Source organism: Danio rerio, chromosome 1 (assembly GCF_049306965.1).
Source record: "Danio rerio strain Tuebingen ecotype United States chromosome 1, GRCz12tu, whole genome shotgun sequence".
Classification (NCBI taxonomy): domain Eukaryota; kingdom Metazoa; phylum Chordata; class Actinopteri; order Cypriniformes; family Danionidae; genus Danio; species Danio rerio.
The window spans coordinates 48276090-48303816 of record NC_133176.1 but is presented as its reverse complement, the minus strand read 5'-3'; the positions used below and the strand labels follow the sequence as shown (position 1 = coordinate 48303816).

The 27727-nt window shown below is 36.8% G+C and overlaps 1 protein-coding gene across 2 annotated transcripts; it reads left to right on the top strand.

The window, feature by feature from the left end:
* The first annotated feature begins 1460 nt into the window (after nucleotides 1-1460).
* smu1b (SMU1 DNA replication regulator and spliceosomal factor b) lies at nucleotides 1461-27681 on the top strand. 2 transcript variants are annotated; one of them, XR_012407700.1, is made up of 13 exons: nucleotides 1461-1537; nucleotides 2399-2609; nucleotides 4010-4162; nucleotides 4670-4780; nucleotides 4888-4965; nucleotides 5323-5451; nucleotides 7591-7710; nucleotides 12469-12585; nucleotides 15123-15250; nucleotides 21001-21622; nucleotides 21717-21884; nucleotides 23788-23940; nucleotides 26694-27681. XR_012407700.1 is itself a non-coding variant. In XM_003197701.7 (13 exons), the coding sequence occupies exons 1-13, from the start codon at nucleotides 1512-1514 to the stop codon at nucleotides 26790-26792; spliced, it is 1620 nt and encodes a 539-aa protein (XP_003197749.1). In that variant the 5' UTR covers nucleotides 1461-1511; the 3' UTR covers nucleotides 26793-27681. The 2 variants fall into 2 exon arrangements, 1 of the variants encoding a protein (XP_003197749.1); XM_003197701.7 differs by having other exon boundaries at nucleotides 21496-21622.
* Nucleotides 27682-27727: the final 46 nt, after the last annotated feature.

The following is a 27727-nucleotide window of genomic DNA, read 5'->3' as shown; positions in this document are numbered from 1 at the left end:
TCATAATATGTATATATAATCTGATAAACAAGGTGAACTCAGACAAGTTTTTACATATTTAAAAAAAAAAAAATATATATATATATATATATATATATATATATATATATATATATATATATATATATATATATATATATATACACACATTCAAGTACACTCGGTAATATTTAGGTTCAAAATGTCTGTTTTTTTAGGCAATAACCCATAGCTCACCTTTCCAAGTACTCTCAAGTACATTTCTTCATTCTTTCATCGTCCAACAGAGCAAGTTTATTCTCACTTTTGATCAGAAGGGGGAACACCATCAGCTATTGTGGGCATTAGAGGCATGGCAAAACATTTAATCCAATACACTGTTGTCCTCTACATTTTATTATGAGCAGAAGGCTGCAATAATTGAACAGCCTGAACCTTCATCTCAAGCATAACATGAATGGGACTTTCTGTGACATGACGAAACCAAATGTTTCAGCTAGACTAGACGGCAGCAGTTCATTTAAATGTAACTGCATGTACAGGATAATGCCTTGTTTTGGCTTCTGTTCAAATGTACTTTTTATTATTTTACAGTTTAAATCTTTTGAGTTTAATCTTCAGACACCTTTTGGGAAAGTTATGTTTTGTAAAACGTTGGGTCATGGGTGCTGTTTAAAGTCAGTCACCTAGAATTTGTAATTGCCTCGTTCTACCCCATGAGGTTTTAAAACCTCAAGTTTCTTTATTCTGTTGAACATGATCAATGTTGCTTTCCCATTGACTTTTAATAGGAGAAGGAAAAATAGGTGCCGTTTTCAGTTCCCAACATAATTCAAAATATCTTTCCTATTGGACAGAAAAATGATACTCGAGGTTTTCAGCAGGTTAAAGGTGAGCAAATGATGACGCTTTATATTTTACGGGGGTGAAATATTCTTTTTAATGTTCCACTGAAGGACGAAGTTGATAAACGGCATGTTTTCTTTGCGTAAATGTTGAAGAGGCTTGCCATAACAGACTCGCAGGAGAGCGACACCTGTATTTAAAAATAGATTTGTGTTTTGCAATGATTGCATGCAAAAACCCTTTCAAATTGCCGTCTACTGAAACTAGACCAGTAATTTTTAGTTTGTTTAATGCAGTGAGCATCTGTACATCCCCATTTTGGTCCTTATAAGTGAGGATAAACACTACAATGTGTGTGCTGCTTAAAAAAAAATCAGCTTCATGTCTCGATGCAGCATCATCTGCCTGCACGAGATCTCGACACCTGATGGCAACGTTGCGGGTTTTTTCCCATTAATTCCCCCACACGCGTCATTAATCCGCCCTCCCAAAAAAACCGCAACAATTTGCGAGAGGTTTCTGCGATCTCAGACGTGGGAGCAATAAATACAACAGCACGTGTTTTGGGCGGTCGCGGACACACGGCGATCACGTGGCTGAGGACCAACACAAGACGAGCAGGAGAGAATATTGGCAGTCGCATCCAGACGGAGGAGAGCAGAGTCGCACCAAACACAGCCGCAGACATGGACCTCGAAGTGGAATCCGCAGAGTAAGTCAAACACTGGTTTTGTTTATTACATTATTATTGTAATTTCATGAATGGGGGTTTATTATTAATGATCTCCTCTAATCAAAGCAGCTTTAAAATGGTATAGATGCGTTTTTAATCATTGACGGGAACACTTATCCAAGGGAAAATTGAATAGAACTGTTAAACAATGTAAATGATGTCTGAAGTAAAATATTGTGCATTCGTTTTCATTGATGAAAATCATCAGTTACTACCTGTGCTAGGCTAGACAAAAGTTTTGAGAAGAATTTAACATCTTGGCTGAGCGACAAATGACGATATAAGTCATCTCATATCCGATATAAATAATAGAAAAGATATAAAGATTACATGCAAATGACTATTTCTTTTTTATACATTTAAAAGTAGACTATATTGTTTACGCACTTTATGTAGAACTTAGGGCATATTTATTATTTAAAATCTATAAAATAACAAATAAATATTAATAAAATATGAACACTTCAAAAACTAATAGCTACAGGTCCAATATAAAAATCTATAGAAAAGGATTGCTAAACAAAATGCAAAATGTAAACATTCGACTTGCAACTTTCTCGCGATGCTCTTATATAGCCTATATTTATCTATTTTTGTCATCATCCTCTGTTGTAATATTGCGCACATATAATAATGAAAAACTACATATTTTGTGACACCACAATATAAACAATAAACGTTTTTAGCCATACGTCAGCGTGTTTTGTTTTTCAAGTAGACTAAACGCAGAACTAATCACACTTAAAATATAGATAAGGAACTTATTATTTAGTTAATCCAATGCTACTGGGTAAAAGTGTGACATATTGTATGATTGACGGCGTCGTTGACTGTTTGCAGCGTGATCCGGCTGATCATGCAGTACCTGAAGGAGAATAATCTGCACCGCACTCTGGCGATGCTCCAGGAGGAGACCACCGTCTCTCTGCACACGGTGGACAGCATCGACAGCTTCATCTCGGACATCAACAACGGGCAGTGGGACATCGTGCTGCTTGCCATACAATATCTCAAACTTCCCGACAAGCTGCTCATCGACCTCTACGAACAGGTAAAGTAGTCAAGGTGCATTTTAGGACCAATCTGCCCAAATGTAACAAACGCTACAGTTGTTAGAATAATGTTATGTAATGAAATATATAAATGGTAAAGCATACGCAGAAATAAACGTTCTCACAAAACTGATATTTCTGTCATTTAGCTTCTCAAAGTACTTCTTTCTTCTGTTGAATGGAAAGGGAGTTATTTTGAAGAATGTTGGAAACCTGTATGCATTGGCTTATGTAGTATTTTGTTTTATACTCTGGAAGTCAATGCTTACCAGTTTCAAAACAGACTTTATAATGTCTTCTTATATGTTCTACAGAAAAGGAAACTCATAAAGGTTTTGAACCACTTGAGGTTGTGTGAATAGTGAGAAAATAAATATACATTTTTGGGTAAGCTGTTCCTATCAAAAAACATACAACTTTTAAAAATGAATATTACTTATTTTTTCATCATCTACTGTATTACCATTTCTCGCAACAATAGTTTGGATACTAAAATTCTTGACAATCCTTAAACCAAACTTTTTCCGTTTGTCATAAGGAAGATTTTGATAATAAAATGTGATGCATTTTAATTAGTGCAGCTCAGAGTGTTTCATTTTGACATGAACGTTTTGTTGAATGACAGTAGTGAAATATAATTTCACAAAAGCTAATTGAAACATTAAAGTGAACAATTTTTATATACAGTTGAAGTCAGAATTATTAGCCCCCCTGTTTAATCTTTTCCCCAGTTTCTGTTTAATGGAGAGATTTTTTCAACACATTTCTAAACATAATAGTTTAATAACTCATCTCTAATAACTGATTTATTTTATCTTTGTCATGATGACAATAATATTTGACTAGATATTTTTCAAGACACTTTATACAGCTTAAAATGATATTTAAATGTGCAATAGGTGAATTAGGTTAACTAGGCAGGTTATGGTAATTAGGCAAGTTATTGTATAACGATGGTTTGTTCTGCAGACTATCGGGGAAAAAATAGCTTAAAGGGGCTGATAATTTTGTCCCTAAAATGGTTTTAAAAAAATTAAGAACTGCTTTAATGTTTGCTGAACTAAAACAAATAAAATTTTCTCCAGAAGAAAAAATATTATCAGACATACTGTGAAAATTTCCCTGCTCTGTTCAACAGCATTTATGTAATATTTAAAAAGAAAAACAAATCAAATGGGGGCTAATAAATCTGACTTCAACTGTATATTCAACTGTATTTTGTAAATTACTTTTAAAATTAAACCCTGAATAATATCAAGTCGTAATGCCATTTGTTCATGCAGTATTGTCTTTCTTGATGTACATTTTCAAAAAACAGTTTTGGTATCTATTCGCTGCTTAAGCCTCTATTTCAATGAACTGAGCAGAGACTAGAAATGTTCTGTTGTTGTTTGTTTAGATTGTGCTGGAGTTGATTGAGTTGGGTGAGTTGGGAGCAGCTCAGTGTTTACTAAAGCAAACTGATCCCATGATCATGCTGAAACACACTCAGCCTGAGCGCTACTCACGCATGGAGACCCTGCTCACACATCCATACTTCGACTCGCAGAAGGTAAGATTTAAAGGCTCATTTTGTGAATTATTTTTCCAAATTAATCAACAGTTGGATAGTTTTGCACCACAAGTTACAATACTTATATGTCTTTGCACTTTCAAATCACGAAGATGTCAGAATAACACTGTTAACATCTATAGGCAGAAACGTTGATGTGTACTTTGTGTGAATGTGAACTTACTGTATATTAATCTCCCAAATTACAAACGTCTTTTAAGGTCATTAGAGTATTTGTAAATATAGAAATCTTGCATTTGTTTTTATTGCTAAATAACAGAATTACTAAGTACAGGAAATAGTAAAAGTTGTCAGAAAAAAAAAACACAAATCTGTGTTTTTATGATTATGATATATTGATCACAGCTGATGCATCTCAACAGACAGTTGTTTACAGCTAAAGTAACTGAATAATGGATTGCATAATCACACTTCTCCGTCCAAGCCAAGGCGGATGATATTTTTGTGAAACAATGAATAACTACTTTTTTTGGCATTGGCTTGCAGGCATATCCAGTGGGCAGCAGTAAAGAGAAGCGCAGACTTGCTATCGCTCAAGCTTTTGCTGGAGAGGTCTGTTTGGTGCCCCCTTCTCGTCTCATGGGTCTTCTTGGCCAGGTTTGACACCTTTCATTTCTTTTCTTTTTTTTCTAACCTGTTGCAGGCTATTTATATATGTGGTGCCTTTTTGTATTGCCTGTATCACACATCCTTTGTTTTTACAGGGCCGTATATGTGAAGGGGCTCTTTATAGGTTACAGGAGACCAAAGCGCTCAGACAGTTTGGCTCATTAGCAATGCTGGTAAGGAAAATATAAAGTATTTTAGTAGTTTAGCATGTTTAAGCTTTCAAGAATTGTGTATATTCTACACCAGGGGTCACCTATCTCATTCCTGGAGGTCTGGTGCCCTCCAGGGTTTAGCTCCAACTTGCCTCAACACACCTGCCTGGGTGTTTCAAGTATACCTAGACCTTGATTAGCTTGTTCAGGTGTGTTTGATTAGGGTTGGAGCTAAAATCTGCAGGACACCGGCCTTCCAGGAACAAGTTTGGTGATCCCTGTTCTACACCATATCTATTAACTGAGCAGTATTAGCAGGTTTTTTCCTTGTTCTCTACTAATTCTTTGTCTTTTTTTGCACACATTGTCTTTTGTAAGTCACTGAAGTGGCAGCAGCACCAGGGTCTTCTGCCTCCCGGGATGTCTCTGGAACTGTTTCGGGGGAAAGGTGCATTGAAGGACATGGAGGAAGAGCGTTTCCCCACACAGCTCAGTCGCCTCATAAAGGTGAGTTCAGTGTGTAATTAAAAAAACTCTCAAATGCAGATGACATGCTTATTCATGTTCAAAATGTGTCAGACGTATTTAAAACATGCTAGCAACATGCTAATTCATGTTAGCAAAATGTTTTACATGATAATACACATGTTAACAGTATGTTAAAATATGACCCTTGTGCAAAACATTATTGAAATGTGCTAGCAACATGCTAATTCATGCTAGCAAAATGTTAAAACATGTAAGCCATGCTTTAAAGTATAGAAACATGAAATGTGGTAGCTGTTAATTCATGGTCGCAACAAGTTAGTTCTAAAGTATACTAGAAACATGGTAGCTACTTGCTAGTATAGTGTTAAAACATGTTAACAGGATCCTAAACATGTTAAAATATGATAGCAATGTTTTAATGCATGATAGTGCCAATACATGTTAGTAACAGCTAAAATGTTTGTCATGCTGAATTGCTAGTAAGAGGCTAATGCCTGCTAGCATCGTGTTAAAACATGGTAGAAGCTAGCAAATGTAAAATCATGCTAATTGAGTAGTATGAACCATGATAACAACATGCTAAAACATAAGAGATATGCTAATTAATGTTAGAAGCTAGCAACCAGTGTTGCCAGATTGGAAATGTCAAACTATTGTAAAAGAACGTCAAAATTATTGTATTTGGAGGATATTTATCGTACACGAGTCAAACTGAGAATATACAGCTATTATGTAGACAAATAGTGTTTCGATACAACTTGCAAATTGCCACAATACATTAAAAAAACTAGGCTTACTTTAGTAGGAAGGTTTAAACTTTACCTCCAAGTCGATGCCATTGCCAGATGTTGAGGGACTCATTTCGCTGTACAAATTTAATGCCGATATGGACCAAAACATGGAACACAACTTTCAAGCAAATTTGCACACCCTCCCAAACTTTTAACACGAGCCCATTTAGAATAACAGTAATAAGCTGATTTCGTGGCCTTGTTTTGATGAGATTAACTTTGGAAAAACATGTTTACATAATACATTTGAATGGGGAAAAAACGAGAACAAGTGCAACTTTCCTGTCCTTCTCACCTTCCTTTTCAGCAAATGTTTTTACTTTCTTGCTTAAACGATCGACCTCAACCTGTAAACTACTAACTTAAACATGGCCAAACATTCATCCATTCTCCACGTTGATTGGCTGAGAAAATGTAATGTAAGATAAGATAGGAAACGTGCCTAACTTCATGTTCTCCTTACAGACAGTAGGCAAAAGATGCAGCTAGATCAATAGACGCCCTAAGATTACAATGAAATTCTTTTTTAATGCCATGAAATACTTAAATTATCGTATATCATATGATTTTTTCATTATCGATCGTACAGAAGTCAAAATTATCGTTCAAATAACCTAATTATTGTTTTTCTGCTAGCAACTAAAGTGCTAACTTAAATTTTCGTTTATAGATTTCAATGCTCTTTAATTCAAACATTCAGGCAAGTCCTGAGGTTTACAAAATCTCTATGCTTATGTTGAGATATTACTTTAATATTTAGAAATACTGATATTAATAAATGTGGCAAATATCAGTTGTAATAATAAATATTAATTATGGTTTGTATAAATGTGTTTTTATGTTTTGTTTTTTGTCAGAAAAATATGAAAGCTAAAGTTATTGCTTGAAGGAGATGGCACAAATGTTTTCAGATAGAAATAAGTAATGGTTGCTCTGTCCATCCGCATTAAAAGGTCTATCTGCATACCCTTCATGCTACAGGGCTCAGCATATGAACATTTATTTGCTTTTGTGACCTGAGGCTTTCAGTCTTTGTGTTCTGCCAATCTCACTTTGACACTGCTTTTGGACTAATATCAACACACTGTACTCAATTTGTTAGGGGTTGGCAGTGTCTCAAAGCACAGCTAACATTGTTAAAGTCAGGACTTAATTTGGGGTCCAGACGAGTGCTTGGATTTCTGAAAGTTATTAAAATATTAAATATAAGTTGGTCAAAGATAAATGTTTTTTTTTTTTACTTTAAACAAATTAACAATTTTGCAACAATATTAAATTCAATAGCTAACATTAAAAATAATGCTATTCTTTCTTATTTTAATACATTTTCCCATTTTCTTTTGGTGCCATTACATGTATGATACAGTTCGGACCAAAGTCCCATGTAGAGTGTGCTCGATTCTCTCCTGATGGACAGTATTTGATCACTGGATCTGTTGACGGTTTCATTGAAGTCTGGAACTTCACCACTGGTAAAATTTGCAAGGTGAGTATGTACTGCAAGCGCATAGATTATACTGGCCATTAAATACATAGATTTTCCAAGACATTAATCTTGTTCTGTCACTTTCTCTTCACATTTCTTCATTAGTGGCATGAAGTAAAGCTCTGAAAAAGACAAAACCCTCACTGTTTTGATGCTTTATTTTAAATCAGTGCTTGATTTCATTAGTATCACTTTGTTTTCACATGATTTACAATGTTAATATCTGTGTAGATTGAGTTGATAACTTTAGTTTATTTTTCCATTATTTTTATTAATGTATACTAATTTATGATGCAGAAATGGATAGATGGGCTTTATTTGTGTGAACAAATAGTGTTGCACTGCCTTATGTTACCTAACTTTCTCTATTATGGTTTGTTTTTATACTCATATATTTTGCTAGAGTTACACCTTGGTGTCTACATTACTCCACAACTTTGACCCATGCAAACTGAGCATTTTGAAACTGCTAAAGACCCCATTTTAGTTTGAAAATACTGTTGTTCTGTTTCACTTCAGACAAACTAAAACACAAAATTTTAGGGATGTCCAGATCCAGTCACATGATCGGAAATCAGTCCTGATCACTCAGTTTCAGTTTCGATCGGATTTGGACAATTTCTCCCGATCAGAACTCGAATCCTCATTATTTTTTACATATCTATAGTTATGCGGTGTCATAGAAGTTAGACCTCTTTCTTGACTTCACACAGAAACAGCAACGTGTGCGACATGACATCACTAAGTTGCAGGGACGCTACTGGTTAAATGCTGGCAATTTAGAACACAGAAGCAGCTTGAAGCAGAAATCGCGAGTATGTCTGCGGTGGTCTGGAGGTATTATAAAGTTGATGACGACAACATTGCCATAGCAAACTGTGAGACATGTAAACTTGGGATTGACAAAGGTGGAAAGGAAATGGCTACATTTAACAAAACAAACAAACTGATTTGTTGAATGTTAAAATAAGGTGAATTAAATATAAAATAAGGATAATCCTGAATTTTTTTTGCTCTTCTTTCAACAGTTCACACTTAGCTGATGATTGATAATAAAGCTAGTTTGGCGTGCTGTCCCGGGAGAGAGCCCTGAGCTTATAAGATCCTCGAGCCCTGGGCTCCCTACCGTTGCAAAGCGAGAGGGGAGTTTGAGCTCAGGTAGATCTCGATGACTCCCCCTCTTGCTTATTGTAGCTAAGTGTCAGATATGGATGCTGAAGGTGTACTTAGAATTAAGCTAAAATATTTTGGATTAATTGTTAGTGTGCTTGTTTTTGAACTGTGGGAGGAAACCGGAGGACCCGGGGAAAACCCATGCGACCACGGGGAGAACGAGCAAACTCCGCACAGAAATCTGGTCTGGTTTGGAAAGGAATTAAACCAGGGGCATGCTTGCTGTGAGGCAACAGCGCTAATCGCTGACCACCGTGACGCCCGTTTGAAAGGAGGGAAAGTAGGGTTGGGTGAGGGGGGTTTCTTCGAGATTAAGATATTGAGATAAGAAAAGTCTGGTTATTTATAGTGAGTTAAGGATCGTCTGATAGGATAATCAGCTATTAGCTAAAGTTGGAACAGCTGTGAACAATCATAAGCACGTGATCCTCTCGAAATTTGTTTATAAATAAACTTCACTTATGCATTGTAGAAGTATCGGATATGGTTTCAGTATCAATAGATACTCAAAATCAAATGACTTGGACTTGAACTCTGACTTGAGGGCAAAAAACCTGATCAGGACATCCCTACTAAATTTGGAAATCGGAGGTGTGGCTATGCACAATCGTCAAGCCCTTCTCATGTGGCCACTGCACAACCAGTTGACTGGAAATACAGATGCCAGCAAAATATGCACTCTCCCAGTGAGTTTGAATGGTCACTTAGCATCATTTTAGGCTGGATAGTGTCGATGGAGACCTTAAAAACACCAGTGGACATTAAAACAGGGGTTTTAAAATGAAAAGCACTAGTGTACAGGCAGACTTAGCTACCCTGACATGCCATGGTGTGCTTAATAAAGTCTTTTAAGACTCATAAAGCCCAAGGGAGGCAAGAGAGATGCTTTTCTACCAACTTTTTTAATCTTACAATGAATAGAGCCATTGAGTATAGCTTAGAAGAGGTGAGATGTGACCATATCTAAAAATGTGTAAGTCAACTGGAAAACAGATGAACTGTAGGCTTTAATGAACTTGTGAAAATCTTATAAAATGTGTGAAAGTGTCTGAACAGCAGCAGAAAATAATCTTCCAAGGAGATGTGTTTCTAAAACATTCAAGAATGTTGAATGTTGAACATTTAAGAAGCGTTATGATTTTGAATAGAAAAATGTTGAATTCTTGAGCATTCTGTCCTTTTTAATGTTGCATTTTGGTTTGTTTAGATGTCTTTGTATATTTGAAACCAAAGTTTCTTGTCATTTGTGTGTGGAAGGAGACTGAGAGCCATTTTCCAGCAGTCTCGGTCCACTAGTTTGGTGTGTACACTAAGATTGGGATGGCAGCGTTCACACTTATTCAGATAACCAGAGCAATTGATTTAGTTTTAATCAAGCCAATCTTGCCATTTGTGAACAAACCATAAATGTGCTAATGTTCCAGGTCTATAGCAGAATCTCAAGCGGCTCTGTTGAGAACTGTTCGACTTCACAGATTTCCTTCTGGTGGAACTTGTCTTGACAGCGGTTGGTATGTGGGCTGAAAATGACAGGTCTTTGTCAGCGGTGACGTCAAGGTTTTTGGCATTCGGTGTGAATGAATTCATCGAGTTGTGTATTGAAATGACAGGGCTCTGGCACTGGTAGTTCTTGGCTGGGTGAACAGCAGCACAGCAGTTTTCAGTATATTCAGCCTGCAATGATGGGCTTTCATCCAGGGAGAAATGCTTGCCAGACAGTGATTCACGAGGATACTGTAACCGCTTGCAAGCGTTGGAGAGAAAAATTAAACTGGTTATCATAGACATAAGAATAATTAGAGATGTGTTAACTTTGCTAAATGTCATTCTTGCAATAAAATTAACTCTTTCCAGGAGTTTCCCTGCTAAATATGTTTAATTATTGCAATGCTTTGACATTATTTATTAACAAAAAATGCACTTTTAGCCAGTCTACATTCATATCTGTGTATTCTCAGGCTGATTCTTCCAATTACAGAGCTCAAGAACATTATCTCCTTCATCCATGAATAAAGGCGACGCATGCGTGATGTCCTAGGCCTGTTTTTGAGGGGGCAAAAATATACTTTCACATTTAGTGTGGCTTAATTTTTCTGTCGGGAGAGCCTTGGTTCCTAATGAAACCTCAGAGGTATAGAATATGGGTCACCCCACACTCTGTGACGTCTATCAGGTTGGGCTGAGGCTGTTGGGGACAAAAATAAATCCTGCCCCATTCTCATAAGTGGACTTTCCACTGCTACTGTGGAATTTGAATATACAGTAAGAGACTGAGAAAAATCACAAAGTTGTGGTTGTAGATTTTCTTTGTTTAATACAGAAACTTTTAAGACTATTAAGAAACTTTATAACCCTAAATTATTTTAATTTCTAATCATTTATTCATTCATTCATTCATTTTCTTTTCGGCTTAGACCCTTTATTAATCAGGAGTCGCCACAGAATAAACAGAAAAGAAAATGAATGAATGAATGTTTTACGCAGTGGATGCCCTTCAAGCTGCAACCTATCACTGGGAAACACCCATTCACTCTCATCCACATACACTACGGAGAATTTAGCTCACCCAATTTGGACTGTGGGGGAAACCAGAGGGCCTGGAGGAAACCCATGCGAACACGGGGAGAACATGTAAACTCTACACAGAAATGCCAGCTGACTCAGCTGGGGCTTGAACCAGCAACCTTCTTGCTGTGAGGCAATCATGCTACCCACTGCGCCACCATGACGCCACTCTAATAATTTATTTTCCATTTAAATTCATTTAATTGAACATTTTGATTAACTTTAACATGATGTTCATGCATTTACAGTGGGTAAAATAATTGTTGAACACACCATGACTTTTCCTGCTACAAGTATTTCTAAAGGTGCTGCTGATATGAAATTGTACCAGATTTCTGTGACAATCCAAACATCTAAAGAAACCAAAACTTTTGGCACAATTCAGCCATTCAATGCAATGACAATGAGAAAGCACTGAACTACTAAAATATATTTAATTATTTGTTTAAAAGGCTCTCTTGGTCTGCAAATCTTTATGGTTCTGTGGGTTTCATCTATGAACTCTGATCTTTAGCTTTTATTTTCTATTGGATTAAGGAAAGGTGGTTGACTGGGCTTTATTTTCTTTTCTGAAACCAACTGAGAGTTTCCTGGCTGTGTTTAGGGTTATCGTCTTGCTGAAATGTCCACCCTGGTTTCATCTTTATCATTGGGTAGTGTAGATTTTGGGGCTGAAGCAGCTAACATTCATTTACATTGCTTTCTAACTACTGAGAGATTTCAGCCGCTGTCTGGGCTTTCCATGCCTTTTTACACCTTCCCTTCTTTATGTCTTCAATATTTTTTCCCTGTGTCATTTAATTTTATACACATAAATTTACATGATCATTTTCTAAATATGTTTTTCGTATATATGGATTACTTGGGTTGTTATTGACATCTGTTGAAAATGTTAAGTCAACAGCGCCTTTTAAAATGTGTTTTTTGAGAAACATTGTGTCATCCTCACTACTTTTTGAACCTGCCATGTGTGTTGTTTTTGTGTGTGATGGTTTTTGTGATTGTTTACTTTGTGGGCAGGATCTGAAGTACCAGGCTCAGGATAATTTCATGATGATGGATGAAGCTGTGCTGTGTCTGGCAGTAAGTCACGACTCCCACGTGATCGCCTCTGGAGCTCAGGATGGAAAGATACAGGTGAGGTCCTGATATTAAGAACAATTGATTGTTGAAGAGAACTTTATTGGCTATATATTGTAATGTGTGAAGATACTTCTGAAAAGATTTATGGAAAAACATGTATGTTTGGTTTCTAGCAGATCTAAGAGACAATAGACGGGTTTCCATCCTAACCTTAAGTTAATATATTCATAAGTTTGTCAAAAAAGAAATGATCCCACATTCACATTAATTAGGTGCGATTGCATCTAGTTAGAGTGGCTGACTGTAGTATTCGTAACCGAGCAATCAAGGGCATGCCTAATGGAGTTAATTCATTGGTCATGTAGGTGTAATGTTCGCTATGTCAGAGTTTATTCAGCAAATACATTTCCATCTTACATTATTCAGATTTAACCAAGTTCGAAACAACCTCAAGTGAGCATATAAACGTTAACGTCAAATGTTTTCATAACAAAAATGGACGTTTTCGTCACTCCTTTATCATGCAATACTTTAAAATGCGCATTAACACAGGGTGATGGAAACCCAGCTATTGTTCTCATGATCAAACAGAAAAAAGTATACTCTAATTACAGACATTAAATAGATCAAGATTAATGATAAAAACATTTACCATGTCACAAATTATTTCCATTTCAAATAAACACTTTTGATTTTTCCCACTTCAGTACATTACACATTCCATACACCTCAAATCAGCATTGAATGATTCTTAAGTGACACCAAACAGTGGAGTAAGGATGTTCAGATATTACCTTTCATGCTGTGTGTGGTGTAGCTGTTTATGATTGTAATAGGTCTACAAAGTGCATGACAAATAAAACCATTGTCTCCTTAAAAAAAGAATAGATTCTGAATGGCCAAAACAAGTTTCACTTCCCAACTGTTCGTAACAACCAATTACAGCAAACTGGATCATCTGACAGGTCAGAGAATGAATGAATCTGCAAATGAACCATTAGAGACTTGAGGAAATATTAGGTGAATTCAAATGTATATGATAGGAAATGGAAGTGTTTTTGTGCCCTTGTTAGTTAATAGTAGCACTTTTTTGAATAGAATAATAATATTTTAAAGTATTACTGGTTTTATTGTCACTCATTGAATTGGGAAATCTATGAAGTGCTGCTGTGGTTCATGACAAGACCTTTGAACTAAAAATTGTAGTAAACATTTGAAGTGGATCAAAAACTTTTATCAAAGTTGTCCTAAATTTATTAAACAACACTCATTCATGCCAGACATTCATGCCAATTTTGAAATGTAGTCAAATGTTGACTATTGTATGCCAATGAAGTTACCATATGCTTTTATACCTGTCAACACTGGGATTTGAAAATAAGGAATAAAAAAAATTCAACAAATTACTAAATATGTTCATCTGAAGCTGTTTCATTGTAAATAAACAGTTAAAACAGTCAGTAATTACAGTCAGTTATTATTATTAGTATTATTCATTCATTCATTCATTCATTCATTTTCTTGTCGGCTTTATCCAGCCGTCAACTTATCCAGCAAATGTCAGTTCAAACTCGCACCCAAAACCCAGAGTGTCCACTTTCCCTCGGCTTTAAATAACTTGTAGCGTTTGTGAAGCAGCTTCTATTTATCAGTATAAAAGTGCGTCTGACAGTTGCGCACCAGTATATTAAACTTTTGAGTATTGCATAGGAGGGCCAACAGCACCTGTAATGGAAAGGAAGGGAATCCTGCTGTTTTTATATTTATTTTAAACTGTTTCATGCCTAAATAAAAGGAAAGCACAGAACAGATTAACATTTAAGAGCAAGTGGCGTCCCCTGGTGGTTCGGCAGTATGGGTTGCGTATGGGGAGAATTGGTTCTTCAATGTTTTTTGCCACTTTTCATAGAAACATTCAATTACAGGAAAAATACAGGAAACATATAACATGTTTAGATTATTATTATTATTATTATTATTATTATTATTTCTGTTCAAACCCACACCTAAAACGCCAGAGTGTCACTTTCGCTCTGCTTCAAATTGTGTGTACAAAATCCGTTTGTAAAGCAGCATCTATTTATCAGTATGGAGCATGTCTGACAGTCACCCACTGTTACATAAACTTTTGAGGATTGCATTTGGAGGGCCAACGGCACCTTTAATAGAAAGAAATGAAATCCCGCTGTTTTTATATTTATTGTAAAGTGTTTTCAAACAAAAGGAAAGCACAGAACAGATTCACATTTAAGAGCAAGAGACACTTCCTGGTGTTTGGTTGTATGGGTTGCGTATAGGAAGGATCGGCTCTATAATGTTTATTGCCATCCTTTATAGAGAGATTAAAATATGTAAGAAATATTTTTTACACAAAATATTACCTTTACAGGATGATAGCGGGATAGCAATGTAAAATACGGGAGAATCCCGGGAAAATGGGAGGGTTGGCAGGTATATATGGTTCTTCGCCTGATAAAGGGTTAATTCAATGAGCAGTTCTCTTCAAAACATTATTGAAAAATCATATTGAACCTAAAACTGTGAGTGGCACTTTTCAGAACTCAGTCTCAGAGATTATTTTCTTATTTTAGGTCTGGAGAATTCTGAACGGGACGTGTCTGAATAGATTGGAACGAGCCCACAGCAAAGCGGTGACCAGTGTCTGCTTCAACCGGGACAGCACTCAACTACTGAGTTCATCCTTTGACCAGACCATCAGGTTTAACATATTATTACATGTCCAAACATCATAAAGCCTTATTATTATGCAAATCATCATGCACCGCTTTTACACATTCCATCATTATTATTGCATTATTATTTCACAAGTGGCGTTTGATGGTGTAATGAATGGGTTTTTGGCATCCTGAATGTGCTTTCTAGAGCGACTGTAATTATACAGACATTTAAGCCTTGTTCAGACTGTCAATTTAAATCTGATTAGTTGTGCATCCAGTTGGTATCTGACGTGATTGATTGACTGCCCACACAGTGTATTCATGTCTTCTGCCAATCTTTTGTTTTCTGGAATATCTGCATTGCTTTCTACGACGTTGTGTTGGTATGTCCTCAGCCCAAATAAGTACAAATGAAAGAGGGTTTGCAATACATATGTTATCTTGTCAGAGCATATGAATGTAGCTTGAAATGGATTTGTAAAAAAATTATTTTATATAATGAGAGTGCCGTCTGAAATCATTTTTCTCAGCATTCGATATTTATGTTCAGTTATATCACTTTAAAAATAATAAAAACAAATAGCTCATTGCCATAAAAAGTAAAATTACTAAATCTACAAATCTGAATCTGAGGAAAATGCTTATTTTAGAAAAAAAAATAGACAGCACTTAGTGGTTTTGCCTATGAATTCTTTGTGTATATAATACACTGTACAAAAAAGTATAAATTATATATATATATATATATATATATATATATATATATATATATATATATATATATATATATATATATATATATATATGATCAGATTAAACTTAAAATTTAGTTTAATACCCTAGACACGATCTATATCAGCATAGCTGCCATGTTGACGCTACGATCAAAATTGAAATTCTGTGCGACTGCCACTAGAGGGTGAATTTGACAATTTTGTTTGATTGTTATGTGATAAATTCTTGATAAATTCTTAAGTAATTAAATATTTTCTTCTTTTTAGTTAAGAAAATAAGATGCTTTGGTGTTTAACAACCTAAAAAATAATTTAGCAATGTAATTCTATCATTAATTAGTACAATAACTTAGGCAGTTTATTAATTTAAAATCTTATTTTATTTATATTAAGTTTTCTAAATCTCTCTTTTTTTGTCTTCTATGGAATGTCAGCGGCAATAGCCTAGTGGTTAAGTGTGCTGACATAAAGCACTGTGGTGCTCGTGGAGACCTGAGTTCAATTCACCTCTCTCTGCTCCCAATGCTCTTCTGTTTGTAACCTCCACTATTCTGGCCCAATGAAGGGTGAAAAACATCTAAAAAAATATTATAAAAGAATCTAAGGAAGAAACTTAAAGTCAAGCTTTAATAAAAAATAAAAACTATTTCAAGATTTGGACAAAGCAATAGGAATGTAACAGAACATAATAATGTGAGATAAAATTCATGAGAAACAAGAATTTATTTCTCTAAACAACATCAACAACAACTGTATTCTCGAAGTTAAATTACTTTTTTTTCTTAAAACTGAACGGTTTTCACAAAACAAAATGACTTTCTTCTCACCATTGAATGAGTTTATTCTCAATGTTTTATTTAAACTTTTTTTCCCAAATTTAATGTTTTTTCTTGAAATAAAATAACTTTATTTTATTATTGAATGAGGTTATTCTTAACATTTAATTTAAAAAGAATTCTCAAAAAAAATTACATGTTTTTTTCACAAAACTAAACTACTTTATTCTCAATATTTAATGAGTTTGTTCTCAACATTTAATCTTTTTTTTTTTACTTTAACTTTTTTAACTTTAAATCTCAAAACTATAATATATATATATATATATATATATATATATATATATATATATATATATATATATATATATATATATATATATATTTATATACTTGTGGGAATGTGATATTGCATTTAAACAACAGCTCGACGGCATAATCGTGTATATAAAAAGGAAAATCTAACACGGAGAGTCTAAACACCCTTTCTCTATTAGGAACTACTTTCTTCTGCAATTAATTTATATCTGAAGCTGACGTCAGAACGGCAGAAACAGCTGCTAATTTACAAACATCACTTAAGAGCTAGTATTTGAATGATTCTCTACCGTAATGTCTAAAATGATGACAAAACAGGTGATTTTGCTGACATTTTAGGATTATAAGGCTGAACAGCATGATTGTTGCATGTTGCAATCAGGAGATCACAATAATTAACCCCGAAAAAGCCAAAGCAACTCAAACACTACCACAGTACTGTTGTGTTTGCGATAAGGAAAAACACTAAACACATGCAGGCATTTCTTCTTTCTTTCTTTTTTGGGAACTAGTCTGCAGTAACGAAAGCAGAAGACCCATTAGACACAAACAAATGGCCAACCAAAAAGTAACTCTTTGTTATACAAAGAGTGGCCAACGCAAAATGCAAACATTCCTGATATGTGAGTTCCATCTAACACTCAATACACTACAATTACTATGGTATAAATACAGCACTAACCCACATAAAAGAGTGAGTCTCTATTATGCAGTCTCTGTCGCCATCTTCTGGATGGACATTGTCAACCATCTTTGCTCTACTCAGTATGACAGGCTGATGAATGCAGATGCGGTGAATCTATTTTAAAATAGGCACTGTCCTTATAAATAAACTGCATAGATGCAATCTAAACAACTACATTCATGGCTGAAAAAGCCTCAAAAGTACATTATGTTGTCCAACAGCTGCAATATTTGTCTGTAGTGGGTTTATTGATCTGCTGTCACATGTGGGCGGAGTAATACACAAGAGTGAAGAGTGCTGTTATTGCAATATATCGCACGGCTATCAGCCAATCAGATTCGAGAACCAGACAGAATTGTTGTGTAAATATATATACAAGAAGCACTTTTGAGAATGCAAAATAATTGTAAGTTTTCATGCAAGTAACAGGAAAAAAACAGCATTTCACAATTGTATTCCTATGAACATTTAATGAATCCCAAAACCAGCTTACAGATTGAACAGATTGCTTTCACATATTAATGTATGATTTCGTAATTCTCCTTGATCTTCAATGTTAAGCATCCTTTGACTCTAATGATCAGTAATAAAGCATCATGACATCAGCATTCTTGCTTTGTTTTGATAGTCAGCTAATAGCTGTGGTTTTCCTGCTTAGCAAAAAGGAAAAGAAACAGAAGGGGAAGCCAAGCATGTAATGACTTTCACACCAAAAGCGTTATTACATGCAGCAGAAGAAGATGATCAGTTGCTATGCGATAACAAGTGCCAGCAGGAAACTGTAGGTTACCTTCCTCAAAATGTTTTGCCACGGATGCTTTGTAGACAGAAAAAAAGGCAGGGGCGGAGGAGGAGGAGGAGGGAAAATCTCAAGTCGTGGTCTGGGTGCTAAACATCATTAGGAATATTCCGGCACATGCTCCGATTCAGCATCTCGGGTACCAGACTGCAGCACTTTCTAAGGCTGGCTGTCATTTCTAGGCGCTCATGGTGCATGTGGGTGGTGAGAAGCGTGATTGGCCACGTGCTGCGGAGAAGGAGCACGCACAGATAATGTGTTTCTGTAGCCCGCACATCTGCCAACACACAGGCAGACGTTTTGTCATTCCAGCTCTTTAGAATAGGGGGCGTGAAGATGTAAAGCTGTTACGCTATTGGCTCCTTATTGAAGAATGCTAACCACGCCCACTTTGCAATAGATTGGATTTATGCTCTTGTGTGTGTGTGAGGGAGACACGTGAATGCCAGCCTAACATTAGAGATGACGTGTAAAAGTTGGTCTGTTTTATGTTTTATTGATTATTTTTGATAGCTATTGTGTGTTTGTAAATGTTCGTAAGATAGTAATAGGTAGATTTGAGGAATTTTTTGGCATAAATTAGACTGTGGAGACGTGATGCTGTAAGAATCATCACATGCTGAAAGCGAAGTCTCTCTCTCAATTCGATTCACTTCATTTGATTGGCATGACATGAGTACATATTCAAAGTGTACATAGCAAAGTCAATATAGATAATAGGAGTAGTAATCAATATTGAATATTAATTAATAACAATAATAATTCAGAATAAAATAGAAAGGAATATATACAGTATACATATAAAACAATAACATACATACATATATATTTATATAAAACATAATATATACAATGGGCTACTAGATAAGCAGTGGGTCCTTCACCTAGACGAATTCCTGATTTAATTATCACCATGTAGTGACTGGAACTGAGGAATATTCAGGGTTATTTGGCTGTACAGTGAATCTTGTATATTTCTCTCTCTCTCTCTCTCAGTCCTGACTGCAGTAGTTCTGCGGCTGGGCGTCAGCGCTCGACTCTCATGGTGCATGTGGGTGGAATTCCATGTGCTTGAGAGAGAGAATTGTTATTTTTTTTCAATGTTTTGTTGATGCATTTTTAGAAAACATTATAAATGGATCTCCAAGAACAGATGAAAACAATGGCGGAAACTCGCTTTATTATGTAGCAGTGAACGCTACAGATTACCATCGAGTCATGTTAGTTGCAGGCAAAGTTATTATGACTGATGTCAAATATTTTAAAAGTCTGTTTGATGGAAATTAGAGGTGCCGCTGGATGGTACGGGCCCTATGACAGTATTTCGAGAGTGTCAAGAGTTTGAGGGTGTTGTGGGTGCTGGGAAAGTGTCATGGAAGAGTGGGGGTTGGGGGTTGTCGTGGACTAAAGTGGGTGGCAGGGTAATTTGTTCATGGATTAAAGTAAAGAGCTGGGCGGTTGGCATCTGGTTGGGAGGTTGGCATCCCCTAATAGTGTCTCTGGGGGCCCCTAAACGGCTCCTAACTTGACCCCTCCCCTAGTGGCACCCCTGATTGTTATGCTTCATTTTTGTTTTTGGGGTTGCAGTTTTGCTTTGGCTTCACTCTTTGAAGAAATCCATTATTAAATCTAAATATGATACTGATACAACTGAATAAAGTGGTCATACGGCGACAAATTGCTTCATTTATAACTTGTGTGTTTGCTCTGTTGTATTTTTTTCTTCATTGTTATTTGGCTTTGTTTATTGATTTGCTTTGTTGTAGTTTAGCTAGGTATGTTTTGTTTTTCACTTTTATTTTGCTTTGTTTTGAGGTTTGCTTGTATTTTCACTTCAATGTTTTTTTCGCTTTCATTACGCTTTGTGGTGGCACAATGGCTCAGTGGGAAGCACCGTCGCTTCACAGCAAGACAGTTGCTGGTTCGAACCCTGGCTGGTTCAGTTGACATTCCTGTGTGGAGTTTGCATGTTCTCCCTGTGTTCGCGTGGATTTCCTTTGGATGCTCCGGTTTCCCCCCGAGTCCAAAGACATGCGCTATAGGTGAATTAAATAAACAAAATTGGCCTGTAGTGTATGAGTGTGAATGCGAGAGTGTGTGGGTGTTTCCCAGTACTGGGTTGCGGCTGGAAGGGCATCTGCTGCGCAAAACATATGCAGGAATAGTTGGCGGTTCATTCTGGTGTGGTGACCCCTGATTAATAAAGGGACTCAACCAAAAAGAAATTAAATAAACAAATGAATTTTGCTTTGTTTTTGGATTTTATTTTAGCTTGGTATGAGGGTTTTTTTGTCTTTTATTTCACTTTGTTTTAGGTGTCTTGGCTCAACATTTATTCACCAAAGAAATCAATCATCTCTTTGATGTAGGTGTCATGTTATTTTGTTTTTTTTTTTGTTAGTTTGTTTGTTTTTTTATATTTTAATTTTGGTTTGGTTGTTGTTTTGTTCAAAGTTTTTCTTTTTTGCTTTGTTGTCAGGTGTCAGTCATTTCCCGTGACGATAACAATCGACTGATTTGTGTTTTGCTCGTGCTCTGGTTGTATTTTGTTCAGGTATGTTTTTTGACATGGTTTTAAGCATCAGCTTTGCTCAGGGTTTATGTTGTCAAGGAATTAATCATTAATTGATCACATCATAACTTGCGAGTGTGTTCTTTTGTCTCTCAACAACAGAGGAATAATAATCAATCTAATTTGTGGATTGTGAGATGAGAAAGTAAGGCTGCAGTTTGTACACAAAATTTAAAAAAAGGTCTTTAATGTTATTTTAAGGTTTTTCCTTTTGGATTTTAGGCTCTTTGCTTAAAATAATCAATTCATGGCATCATAACATGCTTCCTTTTTATGAATTGCTTCTTTGTTTCGTATGATTTTTGATTGTCGCTCCTTTTCTTGGGCTTAACATTTATTAAGCAAATAAGTTGTGTGTTGTGCTTACAAATACATTTCTAACTCCTTTATTTCAATGATCAGGATTCATGGTTTGAAGTCAGGGAAGTGCTTGAAGGAGTTTAGAGGCCACACAGCTCATGTAAACGATGTCATCTACTCGCACGACGGCCAGCATGTCATTAGCGCATCGGCGGACGGCACGGTAAAAGTATGTATTCACACTGTAGTGTCCTGCCTTTACTAGTCTTTGCCTTTCACATGTACTTTTGAGGATTTTCTTACTCATTTTTGTTTTTCGTCAGGTCTGGACCGTGAAGACAATGGATTGCACCCACACAATAAAAACCCCTGACATCCCTGAGGGTACAGACATCACAGTTAACAATGTTGTGCTGGTTCCAAAGACCCCTGAGCACTTTGTAGTGAGCAATAGGACCAACACAGTGGTTGTTACGAACATTCATGGCCAGGTGAGAAACACTAATTGACCAAAACTGGCTTAAAGGAGTCTTTTTCGGGCCTTTTCATTATTTTTGTACAGTTATCTGAGGTCCATTTATAATGTTACTAAGATGTATATATAAAAATATATATTTTGGAAGCAATGGCTATTTACAGATCTGTTTTGATCTCCCAAATTGGATCACAGTTATTATAGACATGGTGGATTATAAACTTTAAAGTAAACACATACTCATATGATTGGCTAATAGTTTGCATATTTTAATATTTTGGAAATTTACCAGTGATAGGTTGTGGCTGTAAGGGCATCAACTGCGTAAAACATATGCTGGAATAGTTGTCGGTTCATTCCGCGTTGGCGACCTTTGATAAATCAGAGTCTAAAGGCTGATTTATACTTCTGCATTAACCGCACGCATATTCTCCAGCGCAGCTTTCACGTGGTCGTATAGCCCTCGCCATGGCCGACGCTGACATGCACTTTTCAAAAAATGTAACTAAACATCACAATGACATGTAGCGCAAGCTTTGTGATTGGCTGGCTTGGTAGCTGTGACGAGTGTGGGCGGTACTAAGAGCTGCGGGCCCGATGGAGCAAGTGTTTACAAGTGTCGAGTCCTGTGAAGGAGCTCTAGAAAGAAACTGTTGTTTTGTGTTTACCCTATGATTAATGTTGTTGCACGTTCGCCAGTTCTCGCCTCTGAATGAGCACGTTTTAGCTACCTGTACATTAAGGTATCGTCCAGAAAAAAACAAAACACCCACAAAACTCGGCACAGAGGAACATAAAACCTACAAGCTAGCGTTTCAGAAGTGTTATTGCAGTGCAACACCAACAGCATGCAGAAGTATATACACACACGACTACGCGCAAGGCATGCACTGTGGGTCACGGCCAGGGCTTAATTTGTGCCGGAACACTCCGGATCTGGCACCTCTGAAATCTGATCCAGCACTTCATTTTACCGATCCCACCTCCTCACCCATCCGCTTTTTACTTTTTCTGTGCTCCGTGACTTCCTAACCCTCTTAACTTTTGTTCGCGAAAACCAACCTCCGCTCCGGCTCTTAACTTACGTTCGCAAAACCCCTTCGCTATCCAACGGCCCCCTAGAAACCCCCCACCCCCTCCACCACACACCCCACCACCCCTCCTTCACTTTCATGCACAACAACTCTACATCCTCGGGTAGTATGCCGGATCAGTTAGCCCGATCTGTTCCGGGACCTCGCGAATCATAAATTAAGCACTGATCACGACGATCACTTGATGCAGAAATATAAACCAAGCCTTTAGCCGAAGGAAAATGAATGAATGAATGAATATTTTGGAAAACTTATTGAATTTTGCCAATGTTTTGGTTATTTTTCTGAACATCCCGGGACCCTTGCTGTCTATGAAGGGTCAGAAAGCTCTCTGATTTCATCTAAAATATCATAATGTTTTTTCTGAAGATGAACAAAGGTCTCAGGAGATCCGAACGACATTAGTAATTAATAACAGAATTCACATTTTGGGGTGAACTAACCCTTTGAGCTATTTTGAAACGTACTTTTAATAAATTTATTCCATGCCAAGGATCAAGATTTAAATTCATACCTCCTTAAAATGTACACAAATTACCTGTGTGTTTATATTTTCCAAACAGACAGCATGCTGCACATATTTATACCATCTGTGAATTAAAATCCTTGACTAAATGCTGCCTGTTAAGCAGAAGTTAAAAAAAAAAGCATTGACTTCCAACGCAGGTTGTGTGAGGTTTGCTAAAAATAACTGCGCACTTAATATTCTGGGTGTCTGCTGGCGTAAGAGGTGTACCCGTCTCGCCCACTCTTGTGTCGACGCGTTTGATGACTCAGTCCTGCGTGTTTTGGACTGCGCTTTATCTCCTCCTCATTCCTCTGCAGGTGATGAGGAGTTTCTGCTCTGGCGTGAGGGAAGGGGCTGACTTTGTTTGCTGCACGTTGTCTCCACGTGGCGAGTGGATTTATTGCGTGGGAGAGGACTATGTGCTGTACTGCTTCAGCACCATCACTGGCAAGCTGGAGAGAACGCTCACGGTACTGTCACCACACCCCCCCGCCCCGCACAGCACAGCACATGCTGCTTATCCAGCAGACACGCTTCGGTTCAGTCAAGAGCGCTAGACCCACAGCTGGAGGAACTCGATTTCTTGGTACTCCAGAAAAAAAAAGAGAATCAAAATATGTGGTTAATGCTCATCCTTATTATGAACACATTTGAATTGAACAATTTCATTTCTGTTTAATTACTACTTTGTCTATATGTGGGTCTCTTTGATGATAATGAATGTTTTAGTTTGCTTCATTTAAAAGAGTCACAAAACAAAAAACTAAATATAAAATATAAAGTGGAACAAGAAAGCAGAGAAACCCCAAAACAGCAACATGTACAAAGCACAAAAACAAAACGTGTTTTGATCTCATAAATCAATCACAGTCTTCAAACACATTTTGTATTTTGTTGTTTCTCAAGTTTCACTTTTTATTTTTGCTTTTGTTTTGTGATTTCATTGAAAACAATAAGACTTTTGATGATTTGTGACAATTTGTTTAGTTTTTGGGTGTCACTGCTTTTGCTTTGTGATGTATTTCACATCAAAACTTGTTTTGTTTTGGTGTTGATTATTTTGTTGCTCTGCTTTCTCAAGCTAAACCTTTTAAAAAGTTTATACTTTTTTGCTATTAGGCTTTTTGTCACCGCTTAACAAAACATTGCAGTATTTTTTCGATAATTCTTGACAGTGAGTTTAGTTTTTTTGTGTATTTTTTCTTTTGTGTTTTGTTTTTGTGTGTCAAGGCTTTGTTCGAACTTTTAAATTAATCATGCTTTCTTTGATGAAAAAAAAATGATACGTCAAAAAACATTTTTGTTTTCATTTGTTTGCATAATTATATTATAATATAAATGTTCTTTTCCCTGGATTTCTTGGATGAGGCTCTAGATTTAAGTGAAGTTTTTATTATAAATTAATTGCGAAAGAGCACAGGCTTATGATTGACCATAGCTGGTCCTGCATCAGCTAAAGCTGCAGTTAACACTGGACTTTGAGTTTGCGAAATTCTGCCGTACAGCGCTGCAATAAGGAGCGGGATTAAACAAGATGACTAAACATTAAACAAAGCGAGCGATTGATCCAAGTTTTAAATTTCTGTCCAGAGAGGTCATGTTTTGATCCTCGATTGGTCTCACGTTATTATATGATGAGAGTTCGCAGGTCAGAGTTCACCAAGCTTGAACTTTCCAATGCAGCGAACTATGAAACTTGCCTCACGACCTTACATTTCCGGTCTGACATGTTCAAGCGTATGAATGGAAGTCTATGGGGAGAAAAGTGCAGTGTGACCGAATCATACGATTCCTAACTCACTATAAATAACCAAAGTTTCCTATCTCAGTATCTTCATCTTGAAGAATCCCTCCTCCCACCCCTACTCGCTCTTATGTTTCTAGATTGGACGGCACGGCGGCCCAGTGATTAGCACTGTTGCTTCACAGCAACAATGTCACTGGTTCAAGTCCTTATTTGACTAGATGTCATTTCTGTGCGAAGTTTGCTCGTTCTCCCCATGCTCGTGTGGGTTTCCCCTGGGCTCCTCCCAATCCATAAACATGCCATTTAATTTGAAAACTCTGCTGCTCCGTTTCAGTGTGGATGAGGAAAAACTGAGACATCTCAAAAACGGAGGCGGGACTGCTGAGATTCGCTACCTGATTGGGGCTTTTGTGTCATTGCGTATCCTTCCCTTATTTGTCAAGTCCCTATCACAACACATGGCTTTAACGCTACCGGAAGACAGTACCGTAAACATCAAAATGGGCACAGAAATGGGAGCGTTGTTTGCACTATTGTCTGTTTTAGGCGCCATTGTGCAGTTATTCATTTGTTACATTTAGTAGCAACTCGACCTCATCGTCTGTCCGCAAAAATACCTCTCTTGCTTTCTTTGCCATCGCGTTTAATGTTCAACCGGCATTTGTTGACTAACAATAACCAAATGCCGAGCGAGACACATGCTTTCTGTTTATATTAGAACGCGCATGCCCAGAGTGCGCGAATGGTCACGTGATATACGTTTTTAGTGGCGTAGTGTGGACAGATATGTTCAGAGGCGCTAGGTGAAACGCTAGTGTGGACGCGGATCGTTTTTTATCTAAAATGCCGTTTTAAAACTAAAACGCACTAGTGTAAACGGGGCCTTAGTAAGCAGTATAGCTATTCCTATAATCTGTCATTAGCCATTAACAAGTCGGGGGAGTTCATCGAGATCTGAGCTCAATCTCCCTTCTCGGCCTGCTAACAGGAGGGAGCCCAGGGCTCGAGCACCTTTTAAGCTCAGGGCTCTCTCGCAGGACAGCATGTCCAACAAGCTTTATTGTCAACCATCAGCTAAGTGTGAACTCTTGAAACCAGAAAAGACGACTAAATTTAATCAAAACTTCTGATTAATGATGCATCTCTTATTAGGAACATTTGGTTCAGTATAAAGTTAATCTGTGTGTGTGTATAGTAGTGTATATAAGTGTGTAGTAGTCTGTGTATATACAGTGGTCAACATTTGATGTGGATCCAGAAATTTTTTTTTTAAATTGTCCTAATACAAGAATAGGGGTTGTTCATGAAGCGTGATGATCCACTTCGAAGGTTGACTACTGTATATGTAAATAGATTACCTTTTATTTTAAAATTATCTGAAAGTATCTACTTTACATATAAAGTGTGCATCAAACTACACATTAAAATGGCGTCTGCTTTGAATTAAACAATCGCTTTTGTGTATGTCGTCCACAGGTACATGAAAAAGATGTGATTGGCATCGCTCACCACCCTCACCAGAATCTGATCGCCACATACAGCGAGGACGGCCTGCTCAAACTCTGGAAGCCCTGAGCCTCCTCCATCAACACATGGACTATATTATATGCACACGTGTCTCATCTTTGTGGTACCCCTGCAAACACACGTCTCTTGCTCTTCATGCCTGCGATACAATACTGTCTTCCATTCAGAGGATTCAACAACAACCATCTCTTCCCTTCATTAACTGAAACTAACTTCTTAATGCTAACATGGAAGAAAAAACCTGCATGAACGTACTGGTCTCTTACTATTATTATTAAGGGCTTTGTAGTATTGTCTGTGATGATATCCGCATGCCAAATTTAGCCCGGTCGGAATTAATGTGGTAAACGTACTGGCTTCCTTTTTGCGGGCCATTCTTGAGGTAACCTTGTGCGTTTCTTTGATCTTTTTGGCCAAAGAGGAAATAATCAGTGTGTATTTGCTCATAATGTGACACTGCACTGGTCCTGGACTCATTGAGGACATTATCGCATATTTGTACTTGTGTACATTTAGAATTCTGATATGTTTAGAGTTCATACGGTACAATATTGTGTTGATTTTTACAACGGTTTAGTGTGTTTTAACACTCGACCAAGCACATCTACTCGTACTGCATGCAGGTGAACATGATATGCAGATTCTGCAATACTGTATGAGAGTAATCGGTGTGGTTTATATTCTGATAATTACAGATTATTTTCTATCTATACATATATATATATATCTTTTTTTGAGGATAATGGTATAACACTGCTTTACAGTGCAAGTCTCGGAGTATCTTACAGTCCTGGTAAATATTCAAATTCAAGCATGAATAATCCGTGACAATCTACTCAAAAGATCTGTCGTTAAGATGCATCATTAACTCGTTAGATGTGGATTGCTTGATATTTGCAGTAGATTTCTAATAAAGATGTAGAGACGTCTCGATTTACAACATGTGGATTGTTTTTTTTTTTTGTCCAACATTTAGTCGCTTC